The sequence below is a fragment of the Pieris napi genome, chromosome 16, assembly GCF_905475465.1.
Source record: "Pieris napi chromosome 16, ilPieNapi1.2, whole genome shotgun sequence".
In the NCBI taxonomy this organism is placed as follows: domain Eukaryota; kingdom Metazoa; phylum Arthropoda; class Insecta; order Lepidoptera; family Pieridae; genus Pieris; species Pieris napi.
This window is the reverse complement of record NC_062249.1, coordinates 1,089,287-1,112,889: the sequence shown is the minus strand read 5'-3', so window position 1 is coordinate 1,112,889 and position 23,603 is coordinate 1,089,287. Positions and strand designations below refer to the sequence as shown.

Genomic DNA, 23,603 nt, shown 5'->3' with positions numbered 1-23,603 from the left:
TCATGCTCTCCACAGGAATAGACACTTTCCAAAGGAAACATTATTTTAATAATCTATTATTTTAACATAGTTCATAATGATTAATTAAAATCATATGTCGTATTTGCTGATAGTAGTAAAAGCTTTAAGTTTTGGTTTGCAATAAAAGAATTGTTTAAATACGAAGATGTTTTAATAAAAATAACCAGTTAAGATTTAGAAATGTATATTTTTTAATACAATCCAGGTACACCAGCTTTTAATTTTTAAAAAAGGTTAACAAGTCCCTCATAACAAATGACAAAAAAAAGAAATGAGGAAGCAGTCCTTTAAGAATCATACTAACTGTGATACACTGGATAAAAGCTCCGACTCCTGTGACACATTTAACTACAATATTAACAATACTTAAGAGAATTCCAGTGTTCGGTCACAGGGGGCAGCCCCACGTTTTTCACTGTCAAAAATTATCCAAATCTGTCCAGCAGAATCGGGGCTGCGACTGCCTTTGAAAAGGAAAATGTGCAACAACAAAAAAATATCTATCAATAGGCACATTTTTATCTGACAAGCTATGAAAATATACGATTCGATCGGGCTCACTATTCCACAAAGGCGCATGAATTATTACAAATATAGAATTCAGTTCCGTAGTTCCACTTACAAAATCTCAATTCCAAAACACATTTAATCTAATGGAAATTATAAGGAATGGAATCTCCCCCTTAATATCCGACAACCTTCGACCGCGCTCGCCCACTCGCGCGCATTTGTGGAACGGCTACATAAATAAACTATAATCTATGAGTGATTTGTCAGCCTCAATGATCACATTTATACATTTTAAGCCTATAGTGACATTTAAGGCCTACGACAAGAAATCTTGGAAAATATCACAAGCATTTGAGACTGCACTCAAAATATTAACAATCTAATCGTAGAGTCGGTCCATAGTCATTTCTGTAAGTCGAGAAGATTACCGGCCACCGTTCGAAAGATTGAGTTCCGACTTAATACGTTGAGTGCTCATCTCTAAGATCAAGTTTTCTTGCCAGGGGCACCTCGGTGCTGGCCACGGGCCGGTCGCACGCACATCTTGGACGAATCAATTTCGTTCACGGGAGTTTCGTAACACTTCCAAATATAGGATACAACACTTGTCACTCCAGAGCAATGTCCGTCACAAATCTCTAATCGAACCGATACATTCCCGTGAGTGAGTCCATTTAGACACGTTTCTATAAACATAATACACTTTTCCACTAGTTATAAGTCCTCGCGATAATAAATTAAGATTCGGCTTCCGGTGACACTTCCACCTCTCCTACTTGGCTGAAACAAAATGGTATACATTAATTTTTAATATAAAATTTAATAAATTATTAAAAAATATTAATAAAACGAATTCGGTTCGTTAAATTTGTAAGAATCATTTTTCATTTATTCAGAGTAAATGTTTGAAAAGTGTACATTTCAAATATTAAGTGCTGCCAACTTTCTTCCTTCAATTATAAAATTACCTTCTTCAACTAGATATTTCTTTAATTGTGACACCATTTAGTTAGATCTTTTCAGAATGTAGTGAAATAAAACTTTTCTCGAGAAAAAAACCTTACTTCGGTAGTACAACAAGTTTTTGTGTGTCATTTCATAAATAAGGTTTTAAGATTGTGAGTATTACCGGTAGCAGCGGGTTGCGGGGCGGGTGGCGCGGGCGTGTTGTTCGGGCGTTGTTGGCGGTTGTTGTGATTGTTGTGAGCGTTGTGGTTGTTGTGAGGGTGCATGTTGTTGGGTCGGCCGCGTCCGCCACGCATCGGCCGCCAGCTCGGGAAGTACATCCTGGAATAACACACAACAATGAATATATGACAAAATACGATTTTTACGCATTTCTATTATATGAAAATGCATATTTTTTGTATATTTAATGATGAAAGAAACACGAACAATAAATATTGTAACAGTTCTCACTCCTTCAAAAAAATAAAAAGTTTAAATTAAATTGTCCAAAATGAAATCTCCCATAGATTAACCAGTAAGGTATTTACTATTCTATGGAAACAATTATTAAGAATAGAGATTAAAGACTCACGGATGCTGGTTGTGCATATTGTGCATGTTGTGAGGGTTGTGAGGGTTGTGGAGGTTGTGTGGGTTGTGCCTCCAGGCAGATCGACCGCGCCAAGCCCCGCGACGAGCGGACGCTACGCCGAACGTCTCAGAGTTCAGCTTACGCTCCGTCCGCCAGTCCGTCCGCTGGCTGCGGCCCTTTTGCCTGCACAAGGTTTAAAAACAAACAAACATTAATACTAAGAAACAAATAATGCAAATCAAAACTCATCAACTTAATGTTTTAAATACTGAAATATGATTTAACTATAAAAATCTCCTCAAATAATTTTTAACGATCGAATTTTTGAAGTTATACTTCTTTAGGCGCGTTATGAAAAATTGATGAGAGTGAAATTTTGATGCGCGCGCACCTGAACCACAAAGGGTATGTTCCGATATACACTGCGAGTACTGTATAGTGCTCCCACTGTTCAAAAATTCGTTCCGCTATGGACTGCCAGGATACAGCCGCAGCGTCCTAGGGAAATATATGACGTCACAAATCCCCGCTATACTTCTACTGCGAGCACTGGCGTTTTCGAGGTAAGGTACTCGCAGTGCTTTGATCACGTGATCAATCAAAACCACTTGAATGCCTAACGGCTGATATAACTTACAGTTTAATGACAAACATTTAAAATTCTAACTTACTTTCTTTGTAGTATTAATTCAATTGACAGTTAATATTAATATAGATTTTTTTAATGCGATAATACTCCAATAATAGTTTTTCTTGTTGAATTGAAAAACTTTGATGCACTCATTTGAAAACTGTGTCGAAAAACGAAGCTGACTAGTATACTGGACTGCGTTCCGTTTTAAATTGTAACCAGTATAGCTGGCTATAGAGAAACGGTTTCACAGTATACTAAGTTGACGGTACTCTGTACAGTGGTCGCAGTGTATATCGGAACATACCCAAAGTTGTCAGTGTGATTATAGCCGGCGCGAGCGAGATGGGAATAAGACAATCTACAAGTAAAAAGAAATAGAATATGCGTGAAGTTAGCAGCTATGCCAAGAATTTTGAATGACCATAATGACATTTACCTTTTAAACAAATAAAGGAGTTTTAATTATATTTTCAAAGATATTTAGCAATGTTTTTACTTAGTTAATAGGTTATGAAACATACAAAGTTATTAAATTGAAATAATAATATAATAAAATAATAATAATAATTGTTATTAATATCAATTAATAATTGAATAATATACTACATATTAAATATTATTAAATTGTTTACGTTAAATATTAATTATATTTAAAAAAAAAAAAGAAAGCCAAAGAAGTATAACTTCTTACGCGCGTACATAAGTACACGCACCCTTTTTTTTAATTAAAGTTATAATGCAGGGAGTGCAAGACAAACACTGACCTCTCAACAGCCTCACAAGAGATGTTATCAAAGAAGCTTTTCTTCTTGTCGTAGCCGGTGAAGTCATCCTCAACATCTGGCTCTCCAGCTCCCGTCTCGTTGCCCGAGTCGTCCTTCTTGTCCGGCTCACCCTGTTCAACATCAGGCTTCCAATAGATTGATTAATTAGTTATCCAAACAAAAACTATAAACTTTTTAAAATTCAATATAAGTAAGATAACTAAACAGTCTCTGACGAATGAATTCTCTTTTTGTTATATTTAAAGTTTGCTTTATTTCTGTTAATCTTTACGTGTTATTAATCTATTGATCGTAAGACTTGAAAGAATCAATAGAAGAACCTAAAGGGACAGCAATTCAAACTATTGCCTAACGCCAACCAACATAAACAGTAAATCAAAAAACTACTTTTACATGCATTTGTCGCGCTCCTAAACAATACTACTATGGTTACATCAATACAAACCACCGCGGTTTTGTAATGTAACTTATTATGATTGTATTATATTATGTTGTAAAATAAAGAAATTAAAAAAAATAGATAAGTCTCGAGATGAACCCTTAATAAAAGTTTTTATTAAAGTACACAAACTATCAAATCTATCTCTAAATATGCAACACTACTTAACAATCAAAGCTACTAAATAATATTTACCTCCACTTTAGTTTCACCGTCGGCAATCTTGGCCTTGGCCAGTTGGGTCCTCAGTTCCTCAAACTCGGTGTTGGCTTGCTCAAAGTCATAGTCGTTGTCGAACTTCAGAGTGTTCTTGTTGCGAGGCACGAAGCCCCCGCGACCGCGGCCGCGGGATCTGCCTCTCCAACCACCTCTGTTGTAGCCCATACCTGGATTCATTACAAATATTTAGGGAGCGTTCAAGTATTACGTAACGAATTGGGGGGGAGGGGGGGGCTTTTGTAAAACGTTACGATGCGGGGCGGGGATTGAATTAAGCCGTTATTGTTAATATTATTTTCGACTTTCCAGTGCTTTACACCACATAATGGTAACTTTTAGGTATAAAGAGTCACTAGGTGGGTCACGAAACATTTTACTATTGGGTACAGAAAAACGTTACGGCGCGTTACATGGGGGAGGGGTCAATCTCCAAAAATTGCGTGACGTAATACTTGAACGCTCCCTTAGCACGTTACAGTTTATTAAAAAATATAATGTTAGTAGGAAATTATATTTAGTTATTTTAAAATAACAAAAAAATATAGTAAAAATTTAGCTTCCATGTCAACAAGAAAATATAATTTCTATAAAATAATTATTAGTTATTTAAAACAACTAAATTATTAAATGTTATTCAATTGCAGCTCTACTTTACAAGATAACAACTAATTTGTATAGGAGTAAGTTACGTTCTATTTATTAAATACATTAATTTCTAAATATTTTCTCTCATATGAAGCACATACATATTTTTAATGCAATTAAAAATTACCTTTTAGTTGACAATAGTTAAGTGACAAAAAGTTTGTTAGCGATAATATTCAAGCTCACATCATCAAGTCCCTCGATCAAATGTATGTGCCTTACTTTCAACAAGCTCACCAGGTTGGTGGTGATTATGGTGCGGCTGAGATTGTGGCTGATTCTGCATCTGCTGCTGGGACGGCGGCTGCGATTGCGATCCGCTGGATTGTCGCTGGCGACTGCGGGAGCTCTGACGACGCACTGGTTTGGATGCGTTGGCGCCACGACGAGAATCACGCTGCCCGGACCCACTTGCTCCAGCCTGCTGATTATCATCTGGTTTAGTTTCTTGCAAACCCAAAGCTTGTCGATTTGAAAAGCTTTTCGAAAAATTCGTTAGATATTAATAAGATTAGACAACACTGTTTTCTACTTTACCTGTGTACCCTGATCTGCAGTCGGGCTCTTCCTGTGACCGACAGCCGCAGGTGTTCCTGAACGTGAAGCATTTTGTTGGGAACCTCCACCGATCAAATCTAGCATGGAACCTAAACAGATTAGAATAAAATTAATTATATTCACCAAGAGTTAAAAATGATTTCATTTTGATACTAATTAATTTTATACATCTTTAAAGCTTGCCAAAATATTAACTGTTACAAGTTTGATATCTCCAAGTAAAGTTTATACTACAAAATAGCAGGAAAGTTACATATAGATTAATAAGACAAAAGAAGATACACTAAGACTGAATTAAAAATGAAGCCATATTTAATGATTAAAAGCATGGAACTATGTAATGATAGACTCAAGTACAAAAATACAAGAGGTAATATAAAAATGTGCATCAAGCAGTAGACCAAGGAATGTTCAGTATATTGCGATTTTTTGGGTTAGTAAATATAAGCATTCAATTAGCACTAATATTTAAAAAGCAAAAATAATATTTTTTGCACAATTACAAAGGGAGTTAGTTACATGCTTTGGTAGTAAAGATTAAAAAGGCTAATGTTGGAAATAAAAATAATATTAAGGAGGGTATAGGACTCTAGTTATGGCATCTTTGAGGTCTTTGGGTTATGGATTAAGAAAATGAAGATCAAAATACATTAAAAGCTAAGGCTTTTGTTACTTCATACTAAATAGCAAAAGCAATACATACAGTTACTACATAATAGAATATATTTATGGTATATAATAATGTTTAGTAAACAAGTTACTGGCAGGCATTTTATTTTAAAATTTACCAAAAATACACAATATTATTGTCTAAAATACAGAAAATAATATTGTACATTTATATACAAAAAAACTCTTTTCTTCATTGCACAAAATACTTGCCAATAAGAAAAATCGCAAGATAGCAAATGAGAAAGCAGGCCTACTTATGTTTTAAAAACCTTGGTCTTTCACTTGGTGCTGGACAACTCCAGATCCTATTGGGGCTTTGACAGGCTGCTGGGGGGCTAAATCCACTGAAGTCTGAGGGGACAACTCACTCGTCTTGTTGAGTTGTGTGTGCATACTGCCCGGAAAACCCCCCATAGGGTGATATTGTGGGTATTGGCCCTGACCCACAACTGGATGGCTGTATTGTCCCACAAACTGTGCTTGGTTTCCACTCCCGATGGATGGTGGTACAGACATCTGCACAATGGCAGGGTCGTTTGGCAAGGAGGACACATTGTTAAGAACACGGATATCCTTGATGTCAGAACCTCTGAATAAGATGTAGTCATAGACTTGGCTTTGAGGAGCTACCGGAAATTGAGTCTCCCTATCCTCAGTACCAAATGATCGCACTGCAAAAATAATAAAAATTGTGTCAAGATGTTATCATAACAATGAAAAGTAATTTTTATTTTTCTCAACTAGCTTTTTATTAAAAATGTTGTCAAATATTACATAAATTATTGTTAAGCTAATCACAGTTGAGAAAAAAAAAGTATTTTACAAAGGTCAAAGAACTAGATATGCTGTGACAGTTTATTCAATGAACTGGGAATTATTCAAAAGAAGGTAGGAAGGTCATTGAACTATTGCTGAATCTTGTTTTTACTTTACTACTTGTACTTTACTTTATGATTCCTTTTATTCAATACAATAAACTATCAATTACGACTAATAATTATACAACAAATAGAAAGTTTCCACTTCGATTTCTACTGAATAACGCAAAATAAACATTTTCTTACAAGACTATCGCATATCACAAGATATAAATAATTACTGACGTATATAATCTTGTGATATCTCGTACCGTATATTCCTTTAGAGCATTTCACAAGAGACTTGTTTATAGCTAATAATCGTTATCAACGTCATCAAAATGCAATACGATTATAACGACTATACAAACAAAAGTTTGTTAGGAAGGTAGTAGAAAAACAACGTGGTTTTCGGGCAAAACTTAATAAAACCAAATCAATTCTTACATAAGTACAAATAAATCTGTTAGTTTATTGTGATTTAAAGTACATAACAACTTTGGGAACATGAAATAAAAAGAAAACGACAGAATTTTTCTCGGAAGATTATGTTTAGGCCAAGTAGATCACGTTAATACAATATATAAGTTTAAAAACCGTAGTAATTACCGTATACGTTGACAGAAAACATTATATATCAAAGTATTAGCATCCATTTGTCAACTTACCGCTAGCCAGAGCAATGGTGCATTCTTGAGGATCAACGGTGAATAGTCGACCTTCATAGCGGATATCGGCTTTAGATATTAGGCTTATCTTGGAGCCTAATTCAGGCATTCCCGAACTCATAGTGACACTTTTTAAAAAGACTCTGGATGATTAAGATTTTTATCGATTTCGTTGACCGTAAACCCAACAGCCACCAAAGAAAATGATCACAAAATGACTGACGGGAAGTTGGCAACAAGCGACAAACAAAGACAATAGATTGTGTTCATGACGTTTAGAAACAGCTGTGTGGACAGATAAAAATACCCTAAGTCTTGTTACTCAAATTTTTAAATAAACTTCACCTTCATTGTATTTATTTATTAATATCTACACAATTACCATTGGATAGTTATGTAACTTAATTAGGTATTTTACTAGAACGTAAATATTAAAAAATGCTTTTAATGTTCCAAGCATATGCATGTTCAAAACAGTGTCATAGGCAGCAAGTGCTACTGAATATTATAGTGTATAAAATTTAGCTTCATGAAATTCCACTTCACTTGATTTTTTTTTTCTTTCGGTTTGCTCCACCTCGTCCGCCTCAGGTCTGCACACTCCTTGAGTCCTTCCCAAACAACTCATCTATCACAATTTATTCTTGCATTGAAAGACATACTTTTTGCAAATGCTTAAGTGTTTGTGTATAGTGTGTAATATCCAATCGCTATAGAATTTCAGATCTAAAATCATGGAATTCCGAAAGTAGGATAAAGTTGTATTTTGCAAGATGTATCGTCTTCTGCTCTTGGCCTAGCCCCTCTCTTTAAGTGTATGGTTCTAACACCTGGAGATATTTGAATTAGATATATTATATTATGCGATCTTCACCGTAACATGATTTCTACGTTTAGACATTTTGATAATATTTTCGAGTGATTAAAATTAAAAAGAACAACAAAACGCATGTTCACTGAACAGCGAACGAAAACTGTAAATTCTTCTTTTTATTTTTGTCCGGTGCATTTGCTTTCAGAAAGCACTCTTTGATGAAGTTTTTTAGTGTGTTTTGAAGTCGATTTATCTATTTTCTATAATATATCCACCGTATATGAAGGAGTAGTTAGAGTTTCTCTAGGAACTTGAGACAAAAACACTTTTTTACAGGCGTGACCCACTAACGCTAATTTTTTGAAAATTGAAAGAATTTGTATAGGAAATTTTTGTTCGGAGAATTTATAAAATATATATTACACAAATAAGCTTAAAAACATACACAGATGGTCTTATTGAAAAATTTCCGAATTTTTTGAGATGGTTTTCAAAATAAAAATCTAGACAATAATATGAAATTTTGCAGTTGCTTATGATCTGTGTAGTGAGTAGTGTGAGTAGTTTATGTGATCTGTGCCGAATCAGATTTTTGAAATGCCTAATACCGTTGAGTTTAATTTTGTAAACATTAAAGCTTTACGGTAAAATTTACTTAAAAATTTAATATTATTGGAGTACGTTCTCCTTAGGTGTGTCAGGTTTTTCATAACAAATGTAAAGTTTATGTAAAATGGTGCTCCAAAACATTATAACGTCGACCCCACTAAACACCAGAAAAAGCCTTGGCGGGAGTTTACTTAGGCGACGGAGTCTTAATCCTCAAAGTAGAATAAGTGCTGTCCGTTATCAGGTTAGCCGATTTTTACAAAGAACTTTGGCGTTTACGTATCGTTACTCACAACGAGTTACGTTTATACCATAAGGGCAAGTTCTTAGTCAGTCTCCTTTCAGGAAAGCAATGATGATGACGCGGAAAGGTCCTCTTTGGTGGCTTCAGAGAAAGCAGTGGCCCCATCTACTCCTCAAGGATCACCTAGAAGGACTAGAGAAACTATGACATCATCCCCCATGAAAGAACATTTTCAAGGATGTCTAAAATTATATGCAGAGAATGTATGAAGTGTTGCATAAGTATTTTGAAATCTCACTTGTAGAGTCACGATTTAATATTCTAATCATAATTGTTAAATGTAATATTCAGCATATTTATCGATCACATTGCACACCTGCAAGAATTTACTCCTGTTCTTTGATTTCATTTAAACAGTTTTAATTTCAGAAAATCAATAAAGACAATGCGTGGAATCTTCAATTGATTGATTTTATGACAACTATGATGCACCGGCATGATGCAAGGATGGATAACTTTCAAACAGCTTCCACATTGGTTGATGCTTCTTCAAGAATTTACTCATTCCGAGTGGATGCTGTCCACTATGATGCTTTGAAAGTAGCTGGAGGCTTAAGTAAAGCTGCACAGGTAGGCTCTGAACATTAAAATGATTTTGCAAGTTTGACTGTATTCATTTGGGATATGATTGAAGCACATTGTTCATGCTATAATAACTTTTTAGAAGCAAGGAGATCACCCTTTAAATCAGCCTTACTTAGGAATTCAGGGTTAATTGCTCTAGCATTTGACACAAAAACTCAGTACATGACTATGGTGCCATAGATGCCTTTATGTTACGTTCTAAATAAGATTATTAATAATGAATAGAATATTTTGTTAATAGAAAATTTATACAACAGTATATTATAAACAGTCAAAACCGTTTAGAACAACATGCTGGTTATATTGACCGAAATCAAAGGTTTTAATTATATTATACCACATTATAAAAAGCACCACTTTTAAGGACATTGCTTATTACAACATAACTCTTTTAAGCGACTACATTTAACTGATATTTTCGGAGAGTTATATCTGTCTTTGTATTAATCAAAGGTCCCGGTTGAATTCTATTAGACTGCCTCCTAAAAAACACCCCTTTTAAGGACATCTCTTATTACAAAATAACTCTTTTAAGCAACTACATTTAACTGATATTTTCGGAGAATTATATCTGTTAGAATGACCAGCCCTATTGTAAATTGTTGAGTTATTCGTGAAACTTTTAAAATGTCACTAAGAAAAAGAAAACAAATTACTATAGAATAAAAATTGTGTATTATATCAAAGCTTGAGATTGGAATTCAAAGACTTGGCCTCGAAGTATGGTGTATCACACTCGACAATTTCACTTTGTGCACCAGCTACGGAAGAAGATTGTATAATGTTCAAGAGGAAAATAACAAACAGGAAGAGACTGAAGAACAATTACAGTGCGAACTTTGAATGATGGTCTCAACGCTGTCAATGTATTACGAAAAATCTTTCTTTTTTAATGAACAGTTTTACATGCAGGGCAATACTTTATCAATTATGACAATACTTTAATTAAAATTGAGCGTGAACTACAAAGTGCGTACGTACTATAGAAGTGTTTCAAACAAACTAAAATAACAGATTTTGTTAATGTAGAAAAATTATAATTACATGGATGTAATGTCTTTTTATCATTCATGTGAAATAAATAAAATGTAGTTTTATTTTATACATGAGTATATTAATAACACATTCAATAATATGTATTAGACCCTTAATAACAACGTCATCGGCTGTTACGACTATCGGTTTTTACGACCAAATATGAGTAGTCGATGTTGTTATAATAGAACTTGGCTGTATTTAGTAAACCTGAGATATAAGATTTCTTTTATCCTTTTCTATTATTAATTTCATTATCTTTTCTAATATTTTATTTTATTGAAAAGTGAATTATTTATTTCCCCTTCTCCCTGTTAGTTTTTGAAATATTATTACTTAAAAATTCAAACAGTGTACATGTTTGCCCTTTCAAACAATATTAAATGATTTTTTCCCATTGGCCCATTACTAATATAACATTACCAGATAGTACCTGTTATGAATTGTAAGTTTTCAAATAATTATTTTTTAGAGTAAGCGAGGTAAGAAAGATGACATGGAAACTCAAGAGGAGGGCATGGAAGAAGGAAATGCAGCTGCACCTAAGAAAAAGAAGAAAAAATCTAAAGGAGTTATTGTGGCCAACCTTGAAATGTTAAACGGAGATTTTGAGGCAAATGATTGTGTTGGTGAGTATAAGGCTCTGTTTATTACATATTTAAAAAATAATATGTTAATAATAAATGCAACTTAATTATATTATAAATAAAAGAAACAGTTTCACCGTTGTCCAATCTTTTTCTAATTAATTAGCTAAAGTAAGTTTCAAATAATTTCATAACACGATGTACATAACTAACTAACTTGCTCTAAATTTTCTCGCTAAGTGAATGTAATTCTTTGAGAAATAAAGTATCTATGAACCGAAAGTAGACTAAATGATAACTGAAACAAATATGGCCAAAATTATTTCTTAAGTACATATACCTTTCGAATAAATATGTATGTATGTATTATAATTGCGAAAGTTTGATTTTCCTATTTAGGTAAATAAATCATTTTGTAGGCTATATAATACAAATACATAGTACAAATACTTCATTTTAATGGTTCTTACACATTCCAAATTAGAAACAGGAACATAATGTACTGTGATACAGAGAGATAATTTACATACACACGCACTACACGAAAAACTCTGTTACTAACTAACGTAGAAAGTCTTTATTTGAGTTTGATTTTGACAAACTTTTGTTTAGTAGTAAGTAATAACTTCGTACAATGTTGTGAATTCGTGACATCATTGTTTTCATAAGATCATCATCGAAGTAAGTCTGAACAATCACATTGACCGTTTCCGCAGGCTTCAGAGAGAATTTTGGTGGTATTGGTGTGTAGGTTGTGTATACAAAACATAGGTTGTGTAATGTGTATATTATCATAATTAATGATCGCTATAAGCAGTTGGTGGAAAGAAGCATCTTGAAGTTGAGGAGAATTAACAAAATCCGAAATGTTGACATACGCAAACAACAAAGCTGCACTTAAACACGTTCTAAGTCTAAAATGGAAATGGGCAGGTCATATTGCTAGAACGTGAGATAGAAGATGGTAATAACAGAATGGACTGGACCTACTGGAAAAAGATGTATGGACAGATGACATTATAGAATTAGCGGTGAAACACTGGATGAATTTTGCACAAGAACTAGACCACTAAAAAATAAATCTAACATAAATAATACTAATATTAAGGAATGAATACTAACCAATTGTTGTATGGATTAATAAAGTTTTAATAATAATAATAAGCAGTTGGTCGCTTAAACTAGAGTCGCAGTAAACGGTTATATTTTCTCAGTCCTAATTAAAATTATTATTAAAACCGGTTAGTCATTACAAGCGAAGTCATTGTACATGAATTCTACTGTATATTTATTAATGTGATATTCAGATCCATTCTTCGAACGATTGGCGGCAACTAGTGGTGATGTGACATCCTCTAATCGAGCATTCAATGCAACTTTACCTGTCCACGATCGAACGCTGGCGTTGATGTTGAGGTTGGTATGTTTTTAAAAGCTATAACTTATTTGAGGTGCTTATGGTATAATGACAGGTATAAATATTATATATCGCGTGTATCTCTACCATATATATATAAAAATAAAATAAATAAATAAAAAATGTTTATTATGGATCATAAGATACATGTATCACTTATTCCACGTCATTAAATTTGAATTTGTAGGCATCCCTACTCATCGGCAAAGAAGATAGAGGGTGTAGGCCGAGAGAAAAAGCCGGCGTAAAAAACTCTCGGTACTCTTTTAATATAGCAAATCATCAAACAACACTTATTTTAAAACAGATATCGCAAATTATTTAGAAGTAGCCTGTCTAGCACTAGTCCCAGCCCCCAGGGACCTTTTATTAACTAGATAATCATTAACTTTATAGTAAGCCTTTTTACACAGCTTTTCTTGAATATATTTCTTAAATTTATTAAAAGGCTAGAGATAAAAGAGCCTCTGGGATTTTATTAAAGAAGATTATCCCTTTTCCCAAAAAAGAATTACTAACTTTAGATAGTCTAGTACGGGGAAATTGCAGCCTGCGTTTGTTCCATAGTATATTTTATGTTTGCTTTAAGTGTAAGTTATAGTAATTACAAAGGTAATTTAGTCTCTTGGACTATACATATTTCACACATATATAAGCGCAAATTCGGCCCACACGGAGTACCCACCTATGGGCGGGAACTCCCCAGTACCAGCTCCTTCCGCTTGACCGTATTCAACGAAGAATGAGTCGAATCGTCAACGACCAGTCACTTTCCGTACGGCTTGATCCCTTGGCGTTGCGTAGAGATGTGGGGTCTCTCTGTATCTTCTACCGCATTTCTCACGGAGAGTGTTCAGAGAAGTTGTTCAGACTACTACCTGAAGCTGAGATTCATCATCGGACGTCGAGGTAGAATACAAAATACCATCCGTATCACCTCGACGACCTAAGGCAGTTTTTACCACCACTATGTGCAACCAGCTGCCTACTGAAGTATTTCTGAACCAATTCGACTTAAGGGTCTTCAAGAAAAGAGTGTACCAATTCTTAAAAGGCTGGGAACGCACTCGCGAGCCCTCTGGCATTGAATGTCCATGGGCGGTGGTATCGCTTAATACCTGTTCTATAAAAAAGTTACCCTTCTATTCTTATATATTTTTCTGTGATACTTAAGTACCAATAAATACAATGCCCTATCAACGGGGAGTATGTTTTTATTTTTTTTACTGATTTCAGAACGGATTTACCATTTTTAAAATCCAATAAAGAGAATATTCCCAGTAATGTGAACTGGAACGAGAAATATAGAATACCCAAGAAGTTACCTCCCTGGAGAAAGGAGGATCATATTTGTGAACCGTTCGCCGGATTTTCTATGAATAATTGGGATCCTGATACGGAAGATACGTAAGTATTATTTTCATTTCTAGAAAATTATATTTCTTAATATGGCTATGTATATTGGTCGGAACTTAAACCGACTTTAATATAATTAAATTTATTGTAATTTTGTTTTTAAATTAAAAAAAATAACTTATATTTATTATAAGAAGTAGGCTTTTAGTTTCCAGAAAATTTCTGGAATTCCTGGATTCCTTATACATATTATTGAACAGTCAAAAATTAATTAATCAAAATTTGTTGTTTTATTTTTTTTATACTTAAAATTGGTCAAAACATGTTTATAAGATTACTAGCTCACCCGGCGAACTTCGTTCCGCCTAACAGTCTTATAATATCGTGTTAACTTTAGTTAAACTTAAGATTTCATTAAGATAATAATACAACTTTTTTTGAAAATACCGAAATGTATTATTGCTTGCCATTGCGAAAGAAGAATGGCAGTTTTACACATTAGGCCTCTTCTCTTTAGCTCCATTATTGCGATACTGCATGTTAAAGCACTTTCTGATATACAATTTTTTTTGTTTTGTTATCCGACGCAAGAACAAAGTTAGGTAGGTAGGTTTCTTTTAATGCGTAATTTTGCCAACAGATGGCACCACATGCCATTTGCATTCGTAATTAATTAATTTATTTTTAATCGATAACTTATGCGATATTTTATTACTTATTCTGCTATTCGGAGCGGAGAAGAATCCACCAAAAACGAGATAACTAATATCGGTCCAGCCGATCTTGAGTTATAAGTGGTTTAACTAACACGACTTTGTTTTATATATTTAGACTAGCAGACCGGCCAAGCGTTGCTGTGGCTAAGGTTTTTGTTATATTAAATAGTAGCAAACTATTCAAGGGAAACGGTAGGAGAACACCAGTCTTGGGAACCATCATGCTTTATTGGTGGTTATGCCATTAAATTGTAGCTTATGTAAAACGTTGGTACTTTCAACACAGCGCCATCTGTTAGAATTGTGAATTACAAATAATTTGCAATAAAATAATATTGCGGGTATAAATTAAGATTAAGTTTTATTGGTATTAAGTAATTAATCTATCCTATCTTTTAAGTTGGATCAAACTACACACGGTGTGCAAATTTGATTGATATCGGTTTGGTAGTTTAGGAGTCCATAGCGGACAAACAACGTGACACGTAATTTATATATATATTAAGATTTTGTAAAGTGTAGTATTTGATTAAAAAATATCTATTTTATAGAGAACCTCGAGTTAATAACTGGGTGGAGGATAACAGGCTGAATCTGTCCCAACAAGCGTTGGCCATTGATGTTAATGCAGAAGTGGAGCCCATACCGATGGATGAACCGAATAACGATCTGTTAGGTGAGCGGCCTATACATATTACATTTACATTAATACAAACCACAGCGGCGGCCGTCATAGCGGTGATAAACATTAGTTAAACGTTTTTGGTATGTAGCGGTGCCCATATTTAATTAATAGCGAAAATGATGTTTTTTTTGCATTATGCTAAAAAGTAAAGACGGCCGTTATTAACAACCGTAAAATGACGGCCGTTAGTTAACGGCACCGCTTTTCTAGAAAACCTAAGCTTTAATATGTTATCAACAGAGGACGAGCCCCTCGGCGGCCTCGAGAGCGAAGAAGAAGCGGATGTAGCTGTCGCAGCGTGTGTCGCGCGACTTCCGGCGACGAGTGTCGCGCGACTCACGGATATGAGGCCGACGTTGCCTCACCACTCCAGGTTGGAGTACTCCTACTGTGCCATACGGACGGCCTGGGCTGGGCCTTCGCATTGGAGGCTGAAGACCAATAGAGGTATACTGGTTTTTAACCGACTTTAAAAAGGAGGTATCGGATTGAGTTTTTAGTACTATTGGCTGAAAAAAGACGAGAATTTTTGTAAGTTCGTCAACAAATTTGTCGGAAACTAAAAGTCAAATTGATGATCTTCATATGGTATATTCTAATATAGTGAACAGCACAAGTTTCATAAAAATTGGTTAAGTAGTTTTAGAGATATGAGTACCCGTGATGTTCCCACGAGAATGTCTTGCTCTTATTTCACCATGCCTCCTGCTGATAGAGGACAAATCTTTTGTTTTTAATTTATTTTATTATTATTTATTACTTAAGATGTCTTGTGGAACATGGTGTAATGGTTGCAGCTCCTTACAATCGTTGTGTAAAAAAAAACGTTGCCGATTAAAAAGAGTGGCGGAGAGTTAATTGCCAGTTCTTCTCTTCCGTTCTACGCCCTTAATTTGAGAATTGGCAGTAAATGTAAAATTAGAAGCATTTAATGTATATTTCTTTTTTGACGTTCATAAGTGTACATTACCTATATGAATAAATGATTTTGTATATTTCTGCAGGAAATATTTGTTATATGGGTGAATAATGTTCTCAGGTGTTAAAATCCAGGCGATTTGTTTTTAAATTTACTTATCTAATAAGTTCAGTCAGTGAGTACTCTTTTATTAATTGGAAGCTCTAAAGGTATCTAGCTCACTTCGACTTAAGGTACTTCATGAAAAGAGCGTACCAATTCTTAAAAGGCCGGCAACGCACTTGCGAGGCATTGATGAAGACCGTGGACCTCCTGTTTGCCTTTTTTCTGTTTTGTGTAGTCATTGTTAACTTTTAATTTAAAAAAAATATATCTAAGGAAAAACTTACGATTTTTTAAAGAAAACTTCTTTGCACGACAATTTGTATATTTTTATATGTTGTTTATAAATAATTAATCAACAGCATCAAAACCGGACCGCACCCACTCGACAGCGGCTCGAGTGACGGTGGAAAACAAGAAGGCACGGACGAAACGACAACTCGACTTCATGGGAGCGGGTCTCGCATTCGATTCCACGGAGAAACCGTCGGAGGAATACGAACCGGCTCAACCGGCGAAGATCGCCATCAGCAGGAAGACATTGGCCACTGGGCATACGTGGAACGAAGCCAATTTCAAAACACCTGTTGATCGGTGAGTGTATCTCTCGTCTATGCTCTTGTCTTTGATATATATGTCGCAGCCAACTAGATTAATAAGCCGTTTGATTAATAGTCTAGCCTCTTAACTCTACGGCTCCGTTTAACTAGGGGCCTGAATTATATTCAGCCGTAGCGTATGTTATAACATTTAATAAACTGGCTATGGTTAGGCCATTCGTCCGATAGAGTGACCATGTGGTAGAAATAAAAGAGACATAAAAAAGTGCGTGCGTACAAAGTACACGCCAGAAGTGAAACTTCTTTGGCAAACTAGAGTCTTGTTCATATTTATACAAATCTACAACTTTACATTTCCTAAGAAGGAGGGGAAAAGGAAGATATGTTAGGAATTTAATGAATTTAATTGTCATTAAAAGTGTCGAAAATAAATACAAATAATAAATTAAATTTTTTTTTTCGATAATAAAAACCTGTGGCATTTTCATACAATTACAATTCGTAATTAAAGATTTCAATAAATTATTTTGCACGAAATTTTAATTTTCAAAATAGAATTTCTATAAGGTAATTCACCCGTCTCACTCTCTCTCTCAATTGCTCTCTCCCTTTTCTTCTACAAAAAACGCTACACATCTTCGTGATGTTCCGTAAAATTTTTACCCTCATGCGCCTAAAGAAGTTCCACTTCAAAAATAGGCCGCCAAACGGCTCCGTCCCTCTCGCTCACACAATCGGACGTGGCTGTGACCAATGTTGCCATTATAAAAATTGGTTGTCTCTGGTCCACAGAGTCAAAATAACTTAATGCATTCCACAGAATATTGAGATTATTAATATTTCAGAGGCCTCGACGAGACCCACTTCCTGAAGCTGTGCCTCCGTAGGAACGTGATGCTGCTAAACAAGCGTCACGTGGAACAAAGCAAAGCACAGGAGCCGCTGACGGTGGAGCAGCACGATTACGACTACAACAACGAGAACGACGCCTCGTACTGTACTCAGGCTGTGCCGGTAAGATATGGGAATCGCTGTTTACGTACAATTTTTATATATTTAGTTTATTGAAAAATAATAAAATGAGGAGTGATGGCCTAGTTCAGCGTGCGACTCTCATCCCTGAGGTCGTAGGTTCGATCCCTGGTTGTGCACAAATGGACTTTCTTTCTATGTGCGCATTTAACATTAGCTCGAACGGTGAAGGAAAACATCGTGAGGAAACCGGCATGTCAGACCCAAAAAGTCGACGGCGTGTGTCAGGCACTGGAGGCTGATCACCAACTTGCCTATTAGATTTAAAAATTATCATAAAACAGATTCAGAAATCTGAGGCACAGACCTAAAGTTAACCTTAATTTTGCCAGTCTTTCTATATTAATAAATGATACTAAGGCTAATTCAAAACCATTCCAACCAACCATGTATATAGAAATACCACCTTAAATATGGTAACAATTACCGAATAATATAACACATTCATTATTATGATAATTGCTTAGACAAGTGGGTCTTAGCAAAAAGGTCTTGTTTCTGTGCCCTTATAAAAATACAAAACCAAAAAAAAAAATGGTAATTTAGTTACTATTATTTAACTAAACTACTTGCCTGTCTCTTTTATTCACAGCGAAAACAATTTTATAGAAAGAGACGAAAGAGTAATTTACTTAAATAATTATTAAATATTTGAAAAGTTATCGCAAAGAGACTAAATATACAAGGAGGATGATGCATACACACATACATACATAGACAATTTTGATATTTTATTCAGGTTCATTAAATAATTTTCAGGAGAATAATGAATGGGGAAACGAAGATGGCTTAGCGGCGGGCAGTCCTCACGCGCAGGCTGCCTTCGAGGACAATGGGGAACTTGGGGAAATGCTGGAACCACCCACGAAGGTACGCTTTTTTAAAGGGATATTATTGGTGTTTTTTCTAAACGTGTTTTTAATATATTATTGTTAACTTTCAGATACCAAAAATCTTCATACCCTACGCAATGAGGGCGAAAAAAGTCGACATGAAACAACTGAAGCACTGTACGTGGAAAATGCTGACGCATCAAACGCCACCTGGCGAAAAGGAAGATGTCACCGAAACTACCTTCTTCTCTCTATATTCGAAACTACCCGCAAAATTATCAAACAATATGCGCGAATCTCTCAGCGTACCGCTTGCTTTATTATCAGTACTACATTTGGCGAATGAAAAGGGACTAGTGCTAGAAAAAAGTGCCGACAATAAGGACTTTAATATTCTTGGCTTAATAACGGAAAAATAATTTAAGGATAGCATTTTTGGTGTTTTTATTGCTGATAACAAATTAAATATCCAGAAATTCTGGTAATTTCCTTTCTAGCAATTTTAGCTTTGGTTTACGCGAGTACTACACTTTAATAAAGTTTCGTTTAACGTATATAAACGCGAATGAAGTTCTCAAAGTCGCGTATACATCCGTTTAAGAAGTTTTATCTAAATGTATTTTTTATATTTATATAATTAAAAAGAACTATATATAGTTAAAGTAATTGAAAAATATTTCAAAATTTCATTCATGGTATACGTAAACACAACACTGACTATTATACTCACTTAAATTTAATAAAATATTTGTATATATTAAGAATATTAAAACAATATACAACGCATACAATAGATAATCCTTTTCTATACAAAAATGTTTTTTTTAAACAAATTATATATGTGTTGCGGGTAGACCTTGAAACAATCCGTGTATTACCGTCATTTTTCTTAAAATGTATAAAGCTGTAAGATTGGTTCCCCGTTTGGTCAGAATTTAGTTTTTATTGATGTATCTTTGTAATTGCTATATTATCTTTTTACTTTTAAGATACCAGGTGTAGTACTTTTCATATTTTTAAGTGGTTCACAAATATTGTAAATATTTTTCGTATGTTTTTGCCATATAGTGAACAGAGGTGTATTGTTTGATACAATTTTTGTCAGATTATAATTTCTTATTAAATCGTTGTTTTATTTTTACCTAGTAATCTAAATATATAAAACAAAGTCGTGTTAGTTACACCACTTATAACTTAAGCTCGGCTGGACCGATGTTAGTTATTTCTTTGGTGGATTCTTCTCCGCTCCGAATAGCAGAACAAGTAATAAAATATCGCAAGTTATCGAATAAAAATAAATTAATTAATTTTACGAATTCAAACAGTATGTGGTGCCATCTGTTGACAAAACTATGCATAATTTTATACCGAATTCGTGTCAGATCAAGAAATTCCGATCTTGAGGTGAATTAGGAGATGCATAACAACTGATCGTGACCGAAGACGTGTTACCTCATAAAAACATGTTGTAGGTATATAAGAAAGTGCTTTAACATGCAGTATCGCAATATTGGCGCTAGGGAAGCGTAAAACTGCCATTCTTCTTTCGCAATGGCAAGCATTAAAACATTTATGTATTTGCAAAATAAATTGTTGTTGTTAACCTTAATGAAATCCTGAAATAAGTTTAAATTTTAAGTTAACACACTATTATTGGACTGTAAGGTGGAACGAAGTTCGCCGGGTCGGCTGGAAAAAAACTAACTTAATAAAATAAACTTGTAAAAACCAATGTAGTAGTAACGTAAACGTTGTCGTACCTCAATTAATAGACCTAAACGTATATTACTTTATCTGTTTTCTTTTTCTTAATCTGTAGATGGTTTGCGACTGAGTTAGACACATGTATTTGTTTCATTGATAATTATTTAAGTCTTGGTTTCGCCGGGTTCAAACCTAGAAGGGTTACCTAGGGTTACATTTACCCCAAGAGCACGAGGGCCAGATAAGGCTAAGTTCAGATGACCGCGCGTAGCCGCGCGTCGCCACGCGGTAGGAGCATTCACATGATAGTATAAGATCCCGCTATACAACGACCTTCACCGAGATGCTTATTTAATGAAACATATTTTATATTAAATTTAATATGTCAATAAATATAATCCATATGGGTTGTCTAGCAAATTTCAGTCCAGAGTATGTTTAATTAATAATTTAAAAAAATATTTTTTTTAACATTTCACCGGTATGATTATTAGATAAATTCTATACCAATCGAAAGTATGAAGCCCATAGAATATGCAAACTTTATGCTGCCCATTCTTTTCCGGTCACAACTATCGGGTTGCCAGGTATAAACAGGTAAATCTGTACTAGTATTTTGCAACGGTCTGTTTATTGAATGAAATTTAAATGAAATTCAAGATTATTTTATTCTGAACACGGTGGTATAGGGTTGTCTGCGAAAAATCAGTCCAGAATTGCGATTGTCGAATTTTAAAAAGTAAAATATTGCTCCAAGTGAATGTGTGCGACTGAGAGGTCCCAACCGACCATCCCATGCGATAGAAGGGGACACAGCATAGCAGCTGTTTAAAGTCCGCCCACTTAAAGAATGAGAGTGCGCATGCTATTTGGGCTTGGAAAAGAAAAGGATAGCGATGGACTCGTATAATTATGCATCATTTTGGAGTAGTTTATTATTTAAATAGAGAAATAGTTATTTAATATTTTTTTTAATCAATTAATTATTTATGTGTATATTTTTTATGTGACACTAAAGTATATATACATCTTTAGTAAAAAAGAAGGTTGTAGTGATTCATATATAATACTATCCTGATTAAAAATATTTATTGAAAAAAATTAAAAAATTTACTACATGCAAATTATAAATCTATAAATGTAAACAGAGAAATTGAAATCAATTGAAACTATTGGAAAAAATTCAAAACCCATAAAAGTGAATTTTTGAAGTTATACTTCTTTAGGCGCGTTATGAAAAATTTATGAGAGTGAAATTTTACGATGCGCGCGCACCTGTGACACAAAATTGTGAGTGTGATTATAGCGTGCGCGAGCGAGATAGGAATAAGACAATCTACAAGTAAAAAGAAATAGAATATGCGTGAAGTTCGTATGCCAAGAATGTATGTATGAAGAAGTAATGATTAATTTAAAATTACAGACCGAAATACATACAATAAAAAATTTCATAAATAATTTCATCGGCCCTCACAGCTGCTTCACGCAGTGTATTTTGAGATGAGGGCACTGTTGGTAGTGAGGGCAGGGTCTCTTCATCATCATCAGAGATAGGTTCCTTTTTTAAATCAATGGTTATATTGTGTAATACTGCCAAAGCTACAACACACATCTTAGTGTTTGGTAGAGATGTTCTAAATATATAATAATATATACTTTTAACTTAATAGAATTTATTATTATTCTCTTATACTTAATGTAAGAGAATAATAATAAATATTTATTTATTTAATTTTTCAAATGTAAACTGAACTTTATTGACTATAATGACTCCTTTTCCAGTCTTTGATTATTTAATTTTAATTAATTATTTGCATGCAATCAAAAACTATTTTTAATAATGCCAAAGAAGTATAACTTCTTACGCGCGTACATAAGTACTCGCACCCTTTTTTTTTAATCAGGGTTATCTTGCAAATTGTATTTTTATTATAAGACAAAATAAAAAAACAACAATTAAAAAATTACTTCTATTTATTGTAAAAAATTAAAAATACATTTTTTTTTTAAATTATTCAGAATCCGAGTCATAGGACATAAAACTACGATCTTCAACTTCTGAATCTTCTTCGTCATCACTTTCTGTTTCACTTTTTTCGACAATGTCTTCTATCTTTAAAGGTGTATGATCGCCAATGAATCCTACTGGTTTTAAATATTCATCTAAGAACCGTCCGCAGTTCTCAGGCTCAAATTTCACGCACAGCCACATGGAATTTACGAAAATAAAATATATATTTTAATATATATTTATATTTTAATATATATATTATATTTTAATATAGAAATATAGAAGATGTATTAGCTAAGATAATGTTAAATAATAATAATTTTAGCAATATTTTACTTTTGAAAATTCGACAACCGCAATTCTGGACTGATTTTTCGCAGCCAACCCTATACCACCGTGTTCAGAATAAAATAATCTTTAATTTCATTTAAATTTCATTCAATAAACAGACCGTTGCAAAATGCTAGTACAGATTTACCTGTTTATACCTGGCAACCCGATAGTTGTGACCGGAAAAGAATGGGCAGCATAAAGTTTGCATATTCTATGGGCTTCATACTTTCGATTGGTATAGAATTTATCTAATAATCATACCGGTGAAATGTTTAAAAAAATATTTTTTTAAAATTATTAATTAAACATACTCTGGACTGAAATTTGCTAGACAACCCATATGGATTATATTTATTGACATATTAAATTAAATATAAAATACGTTTCATTAAATAAGCATCTCGGTGAAGGTCGTTGTATAGCGGGATCTTAGACCATGACGGTATATGTACG

The 23,603-nt window shown here is 34.0% G+C and overlaps 2 protein-coding genes across 7 annotated transcripts; one reads left to right on the top strand and one right to left on the bottom strand.

Moving 5' to 3' along the window:
- Nucleotides 1-188: 188 nt before the first annotated feature.
- LOC125057528 (protein LSM14 homolog B) lies at nucleotides 189-7,793 on the bottom strand. 6 transcript variants are annotated; one of them, XM_047661277.1, is made up of 9 exons: nucleotides 7,549-7,793; nucleotides 6,293-6,694; nucleotides 5,331-5,440; nucleotides 5,016-5,217; nucleotides 4,125-4,315; nucleotides 3,470-3,600; nucleotides 2,072-2,254; nucleotides 1,661-1,818; nucleotides 189-1,311 (listed from the first exon to the last, which is right to left on the bottom strand). In XM_047661277.1, the coding sequence occupies exons 1-9, from the start codon at nucleotides 7,667-7,669 to the stop codon at nucleotides 1,304-1,306; spliced, it is 1,506 nt and encodes a 501-aa protein (XP_047517233.1). In that variant the 5' UTR covers nucleotides 7,670-7,793; the 3' UTR covers nucleotides 189-1,303. The 6 variants fall into 6 exon arrangements, with proteins under 6 accessions (XP_047517233.1, XP_047517230.1, XP_047517232.1 ...); XM_047661274.1 differs by having other exon boundaries at nucleotides 3,470-3,615; nucleotides 7,549-7,791; XM_047661276.1 differs by having other exon boundaries at nucleotides 3,470-3,615; nucleotides 5,031-5,217; nucleotides 7,549-7,791.
- Nucleotides 7,794-8,928: 1,135 nt separating this feature from the next.
- Nucleotides 8,929-20,226, top strand: LOC125057464 (condensin complex subunit 2). The gene is made up of 12 exons (XM_047661186.1): nucleotides 8,929-9,215; nucleotides 9,317-9,478; nucleotides 9,645-9,845; nucleotides 11,368-11,524; nucleotides 12,790-12,898; nucleotides 14,136-14,306; nucleotides 15,523-15,647; nucleotides 15,897-16,103; nucleotides 17,040-17,271; nucleotides 18,083-18,251; nucleotides 19,029-19,139; nucleotides 19,213-20,226. The coding sequence occupies exons 1-12, from the start codon at nucleotides 9,096-9,098 to the stop codon at nucleotides 19,519-19,521; spliced, it is 2,073 nt and encodes a 690-aa protein (XP_047517142.1). The 5' UTR covers nucleotides 8,929-9,095; the 3' UTR covers nucleotides 19,522-20,226.
- Nucleotides 20,227-23,603: the final 3,377 nt, after the last annotated feature.